The sequence below is a fragment of the Eurytemora carolleeae genome, unplaced genomic scaffold (genome assembly GCF_000591075.1).
Source record: "Eurytemora carolleeae unplaced genomic scaffold, Eaff_2.0 scaffold193, whole genome shotgun sequence".
NCBI classification, from domain to species: domain Eukaryota; kingdom Metazoa; phylum Arthropoda; class Copepoda; order Calanoida; family Temoridae; genus Eurytemora; species Eurytemora carolleeae.
Genome location: NW_019396638.1, coordinates 103,064 through 110,537, shown reverse-complemented (window position 1 = coordinate 110,537; position 7,474 = coordinate 103,064). Strand labels below are relative to the sequence as shown.

The 7,474-nt window shown below is 33.7% G+C and overlaps 1 protein-coding gene across 1 annotated transcript in view; it reads left to right on the top strand.

Moving 5' to 3' along the window:
- Positions 1–4,031: 4,031 nt before the first annotated feature.
- Positions 4,032–7,474, top strand: part of LOC111706708 (paired box protein Pax-5) — a gene marked incomplete in the record, with an annotated part of 12,511 nt that continues 9,068 nt past the window's right edge. Inside the window, 3 exon segments of the mRNA XM_023479631.1 lie at positions 4,032–4,163; positions 4,675–4,977; positions 5,395–5,500. Coding sequence (XP_023335399.1) covers positions 5,404–5,500 — 97 coding nt within the window.

The following is a 7,474-nucleotide window of genomic DNA, read 5'->3' as shown; positions in this document are numbered from 1 at the left end:
CAGGTCTCAGGATACAGGTCTCAGGATACAGGTCTCAGGATACAAGCCTTAGGATACAGGTGGATACAGGTCTTAGGATAAGGTCTCAGGATACAGGTGGATACAGGATACAGGTCTTACGATGAAGATGGATATAGAATACATGAATCAGGATACTGGTCTCATGATACAGGTCTCAGGATGCAGGTCTCAGGATACAGGTCTCAGGATACAGGTCTCAGGATACAAGCCTTAGGATACAGGTGGATACAGGTCTTAGGATAAGGTCTCAGGATACAGGTGGATACAGGATAAAGGTCTTACGATGAAGATGGATATAGAATACATGAATCAGGATACTGGTCTCATGATACAGGTCTCAGGATGCAGGTCTCAGGATACAGGTCTCAGGATACAGGTCTCAGGACACAGGTCCTAGAATACAGGTCTCAGGATGCAGTTCTCAGAATACAGGTCTCAGGATACAGGTCTCAGGATACAGAAAGATACAGGTCTTAGGATACAGGTCTCGGGATAAGGGTTCAGGATACAAGTCTTAGGATACAGGGCTAAGGATACAGGTCTCAGGATACAGGGTTCAGGATACAGGGCTCAGGTTACAGGTCTCAGGATACAGGGTTCAGAATACAGGGCTCAGGTTACAGGTCTCAGGATACAGGACTCAGGAAACAGGTCTCAGGATACAGGTCTTAGGATACAGGATACAGGATGCAGGACTTAACTGTCACTACATGGGGATGATTCATCTAGTGAACTGTTCCGTTTTGTATTAAAAAGTTTGTATGTCTAATACAGCTTGCTCTAGCTGCTTCAAATTTGACCAGGTACACTTGAATCTTCCTTAAAGGGGGTTCAGTAACATAAGATATAATTACAAAATATATAATTGCAAAACATAGTATATGCTTTGTTATTATATATTTTGTAATTATATCTTATGTTACATGAGCCTTAAAGGTGCTGATTCATTTAGTAACTCTAGTCTGTATGTGTACTGTAATGCTTGATGTAGTTGCTTAAAAGTCGGCCCTGTACTTGAATCAAACCGAAATGTACAGTCGAAATTAACCAGTAGCTTAAAAATCAAGTTTGTGTAATGTGTGTTAAGCATATCACTGCACAATGGCTGTGTTTCATGTTTATTAGACTATTTAAAATCATAATGTGATTCCAACAGTCGTCTTCTTTTTCCACAGTTTTATGGGTTCCATTGTAAGAGAAAGATAATAATCGGAAAGATAAGAGGACTAAAACTGAAAAATACAATTTTCTACCGGAAACTGGAAAATCTAGAAACAGGAAATAGATTTCTCACGTGGAAATACAATTAATCCTTCATGATATATCATTCATTAGCTAACTCATTAATTCACTTAATTACTCTTTTTTTCTGAAGTTCAAAGTTCCTCCACTTTATTCTTCAAACAAATGAAGTAAAAAACGTAATCATCATTTTGTTATCATCATTGTTTTTTGTATCGTGTCGTTATCTATAACTAAATATTAAGATTCGAAGTCCAAGAATGGTATAGTAGGATAGTAGGATAGTATGTATTTCCTCTGAAAAACATTTTTAAACCATCAAATTTACAACGTTTATCTTTTTAAATTGACAACCCCCTAACAGAACTTGATGTATAGCGTATTAAGGCATTACAGAGTTTAATAAAAGAAGCAAAACCGCCTAAGCTTTTCAGATAAAAATCCGTAAAAAAAACTCCAGAGGGTCATTAGCAACTTAAATACAAACTCATGGAGACACTTCAGCAAAAACTTAAGATTTAAAAGACAAAAAAATCATGTAAGGGACTGTTCTATATTTACTTAAAAGTCCTGTAGTATTTATTTAACAGAAATGCCACACGTCGCATTGATATATGAAACCGCAATTGAAAATAACGTGGTTTAAAGAGAAAAACATGAACTTATAAATCAAACTTTAAAAGACAAAGATTTTAAGGGTACCATTGTAGATCGGATATCCCATTTAAGGGTACCATTGTAGATCGGATATCCCATTTAAGGGTACCATTGTAGATCGGATATCCCATTTAAGGGTACCATTGTAAATCGGATATCCCATTAAAGGGTACCATTGTAGATCGGATATCCCATTTAAGGGTACCATTGTAAATCGGATATCCCATTTAAGGGTACCATTGTAGATCGGATATCCCATTTAAGACACTGAAAATCCCCTGAAATTTAATCTAAAGTCCCTCGGTTAATTTGAACCTGAACCGTTAAAAGGGAGGTTTTATTTGTAGAGTTCAGCAATTGAATAATCTGTTAGGACGATAAGGACAGCACTGTAATTATGGAGATATTGATGAAATCTTCATTATATATAATTTAACGTTTAAATTCAACAAATCAGAAAATCAGATGTAGATAGAGAAGGGGAGGGGAAAGAAAATAATAAGGAGGAGGGGGGGGATAAAAGGGAGAAGGGGGAAGAAAAGTTTGAAGGTATAAGGGGAAAATAAGGGAGAAAGAAATGGAGGTAAGAAGGGAAAGAGAGGAAGAATGGAGAAGGTAAGTATTGATAAAGGAGAGATTGGAGAAGGTGCAAGATGGAGGGGGGAGGGGTTAGAAGATGAGGAGAAGGGTGTTGAACAGGAGGGGAGGGAGGAGAAGGGGGAAGGGTAGTATAGGTAAATCTTTGTAATGAAGAGAGGGATGAAACAAAGTATTCAGGTTTACCGTGAGAACTAAACACAAAGAAAAATAGTTACAAATAAACCTTAAAGTTAAAACCTTAATGTTCTAATTTAAACCTAAATCTTCATGGTAAACTTTAAACCTAAACCTTTATGGTAAACTTTAAACCTAAACCTTTATGGTAAACTCTAAACATAAACCTTCATGTTAAACTCTAAACCTAAACCTTCATGTTAAACTCTAAACCTAAACCTTCATGTTAAACTCTAAACCTAAACCTTCATGTTAAACTCTAAACCTAAACCTTCATGGTAAACTCTAAACCTAAACCTTCCTTGTAATTTCAAGTGACCCTCCAGGGGCATGTTCGATTCACAACGAAACCCTTTCAAACCCGAATCTGATCGTTCACATAGATTCAGCCTGCTTATGATGAGTCCCATCAATTTTTAAGACAAGGTCGACTTTGAAGTGTCGCAACGCCTTGTAATTTGATTTTACCGCTCTAACTCAGTTAACTTTTCTGTAGCCCTTTCCATGTAAATTTTAGCACTATAAAGCACCTTTTTGTTAGCTTTAGTTTGAGACCCTTAAAAACACATTGCGTTAATGTGGGAAATAACGTCATTTTTCTGGATTAAAAAGTGTTTGCAAAACCACAATAAAAAATAATCTCTACTACTGATCTAGAAGAGAGACACGGATTGCTCATTTATACGTGATCAGTCAAAGCTTTAAGGGCACCGTTGTTAATCGAACACTCCACTCTATAAATGGAGACTCACTTGAAATTTCATCTACAGTCCCTTTAACAAAATAATTACAACAGAAAGTGATATAGAATTAATATTAACCACTTTATAAATTGCATCATTAAATTTTACACTTTACAAACAGTAATAATTACTTCTAATTCAATATTTAAGCTCACCTCGAAAGTCACATAATTGTACATAAACAAACTTTCATTTGGAAATCTAGATTTGAATAGAGATTTGGCAATCTTAAAGAAACAATTGTAACATCTGAATTAGAATTTGATATCTATTGCTTGGACGTGATACTTTTCATTCCATATTTCTTGTATACGATCTACTCTAGGTAAATCTTTCAAAACTATTCTTCTTTATATATTCTTGAAGGTGTATAGTACTAGATTATAAATAACCCAGAGTGTTGTGGGAATACATGAATCCCTTGCTATTCCATTCATCTAGATATTTTCCCAAGCAAAACCCTCCAGGCAAACCTTGCAAGTTCGGACAGGAAATCATAGATGAAGCCGGTGTCGTTGAAAGCCAACAGGTCGTGGCGACGTCAGTGCCCCCCCCCTCTCCCCCCTCAGGGTGTTGACCACTATTTATCCGCTGAAGTGGCTGGATGCGCGGAGTAGCTCCCAGTAGTGCCCGTCCATCCGTGTAACGTGTACAGTGTACAATCGGAGATTCAAACTTGCGGATTTTTACGCTAAGAGAGCAGGAAAGCTCAACGAAGCATTGGAGGTATCGTAAACGATGTAGGCCACAAAACTGGTCTTGCATCACATAAATGTGGTGCTTTCTTTATTACATTTTGTTTTATTATTAAATTCTTTCCGTAGAAATTTGGCGGCATAATATGTACAAGAAATCAGCATAATCTCCTAGTCCTAATTGTGCTCAACATGTAGAACAAATTATATTGTACATCAGAATTAAAGCGTGCCGTGAACCATTTCATGATAAATGCATCAAGGCAATGTGCATTCACAAATTCCAGAGAAAAAGTAAAAATTTGGCCAAATTTTATAACAATACTTGAACTAAAAAGAAAAAAGCACAGAAGTTAGAGAGTTATATGTTGTTCAAAAATCACAGAAGGTTATTTGTTTCAACGTTTTTGAACCGATTTTAAATTCGATTCCCTTTTTATATTTGAAAAAAAATGTAAAAATAAAGAAATATATTTGATTTCGTTTTTCTTTTCCTTTAAATTTTTCTTTAATAATTTTGCTTAACTATTTGCTTTGTTTAGGTGGCCAGTAATATCGGTGTAGATTATCAAAATTGGAAAACTGAACCAGACGATCGCCGAACTCCCCAAATTCCGTACACGGATGATCGCCGAACACCCCAACTCTCATATACAGAGGATCGGCGAACTCCCCACATACCATACACAGACGATCGGCGAACTCCCCACATTCCATACACGGACGATCGCCGAACTCCACAACTATCATACACAGAAGATCGGCGAACTCCCCACCCCCCGCCACTGATCGCGTATACAGAAGACAGAAGAACCCCTCACAATTCTATTTATTCTGGACAACAGGTATTTAGACATTTTTTTTTTCAATTCTAGCATTTAATTATAAAATATCACCATCCAATTTAATTATAAAATATCACCATCCAATTTAATTATAAAATATCACCATCCAATTTAATTATAAAATATCACCATCCAATTTAATAATAAAATATCACCATCCAATTTATTCCGTACAGCAGGTCAAAAAATCATATTTTTTCGATCGTATTTAGACATTTTTTATTTTCTAAATCTAGCATTTTTTTCGATAAAAAATAATCTTTTTTTCTTGAATTTGTGAACAATTTATTTCCTAAACTTAGTTGTTTTTAAAACTTTTAAATTCATTGAAATTGAATTTTTATTCTTTTCTGCTCATATTTTTTAACATTAATCCCTATTATTTATCCATATATTTAATCTATATTCTGTTACAAGGTTGATGAAATGATAACTATGGATATGTCTATGGGAGGGGGCGGAGGGATTTGCCCCCCTGTTCCCCAGGATTATGAATCAAGCGGGGACAAAAAAAAACGAGAATGTAAGTCGTTGTTTAAATTTTCGCCACAAACTTTTTTTTTAACATAAAGACCGCATTTAAGCGAATTAAAAAAAAACTATTTTCGAAGCTACTTGAAAAAGTATAAAATGGCACAGAAAAAAGATATTTACCTCTTTTTGATATTAGTTTATTCTTACTTATTTTCTTATTTCTTCTCAAATATCTATAAACTGTGAAATATGGAAACTGCATCCAAACAATCTAATGTGTTCTTGATGTTGTTATTGAGTAATTATTATACGGTGAAACCCTTACTAACGAATACATCGAAAGAATTCATCAAATGTAGTATTCTTCACTTTCTGATAATGGAATGTTGCAGATATATAGTTTTTTAATTAAATGATTATATGGAACTCTTTAAAACTGTTCCGCATTTTCATGGCTATTTATTTATTTCCGAAAATACTGAAATTTACGTAATATAGTATAAAACTCATTGAAAAATTGTCATGACGACATTTGATAAATTCTTCCGATGTATTTGCATTAAGGGTTTCACTGTAATAGCTCAAAAACAATGTAAAAGAGTTATGTCCATACTACAAAGTTGCTGTTTTTCCTGTTTTGGATAATTTAAAATCATAACATGAGTCTAACAGTCGTCTTTCTACTTCACTGTTTTACATGTTTCACTGTACAGGTCCTAATGTTTCACTGTACAGATCCTAATGTTTCACTGTACAGATCCTAATGTTTCACTGTACAGATCCTAATGTTTCACTGTACAGATCCTAATGTTTCACTGTACAGATCCTAATGTTTCACTGTACAGATCCTAATGTTTCACTGTACAGATCCTAATGTCCAAATAGGGTTGAAGAACCCAGATAACCTTCAAATATCTGAAAACTAAATTGCAAGATTATCTTGCTTTTTGCATCTTTTTGCTAATCTGCTTAAACGGTGGAAAATCTATTGATAAACTACTAGGCTATTCAATACAATATCTTTAGGGTATTTTGAACCCATTTTTTATTTAATTCGTGTTTTTATTTTTCTAAATCAAATAATAACAACACTCTGTAAAAAACAGCTTCTGAAATTAAAATCCCAGAAAAATTCACTAAATTTTTACAAAGACAAATCTACACATTTAGTAATTTCTAAGCGTATAACTAGCCTAAATATATATGTATATAATATATATATTTATATATTTATGTATATGTTTGTTATATATTGCATATATTCTTGTATTGTATGGAGCGGAAGGGTGGATCCCTTGTTTTATTCTTTCTAATCTCAGCTATCTATCTATCTATCTATCTATCTATCTATCTATCTATCTATCTATCTATCTATCTATCTATCTATCTATCTATCTATCTATCTATCTATCTATCTATCTATCTATCTATCTATCTATCTATCTATCTATCAAGCTATCTATCTATCTATCTATCAAGCTATCTAAATATCTTCTTTTTATCTTTCTATTTATCTATCTACCTCATCTTTCTTTTTATCTTTCTATCTATCTAACCATCCACATATCTATCTATATATCTATATATAATTTTATTAAACAATATTTTGTACTTTACATGGGTCACACTGTTCACATCAAAAGATCTTTTTATCCCACAGATCCATTCCGCAAATTAAACCTAAACTTTGCGTACAAAATTTGAATGTGGATTTAATTTTTCTAGTTTATCTAATCTTCTTATATCTTCCTTTTTTGCATCTTCAATTTTTTCTTTGATCTCTTTTTAAACAATTAGATTCCAAAATTTTTTTAAAATTCTAATTTAAAAGATTTTCTTCTTTCTTCCCATTTTCCCCTTCTTTCCATTTTCATTCTTCTTCCCATTTTCTTTCTTCTTCCCATTTTCTTTCTCCTTCCCATTTTCTTTCTTTTTCCCATTTTCTTTCTTCTTTCTTCTTCCCATTTTCTTTCTTCTTCCCATTTTCTTTCTCCTTCCCATTTTCTTTCTTCTTCCCATTTTC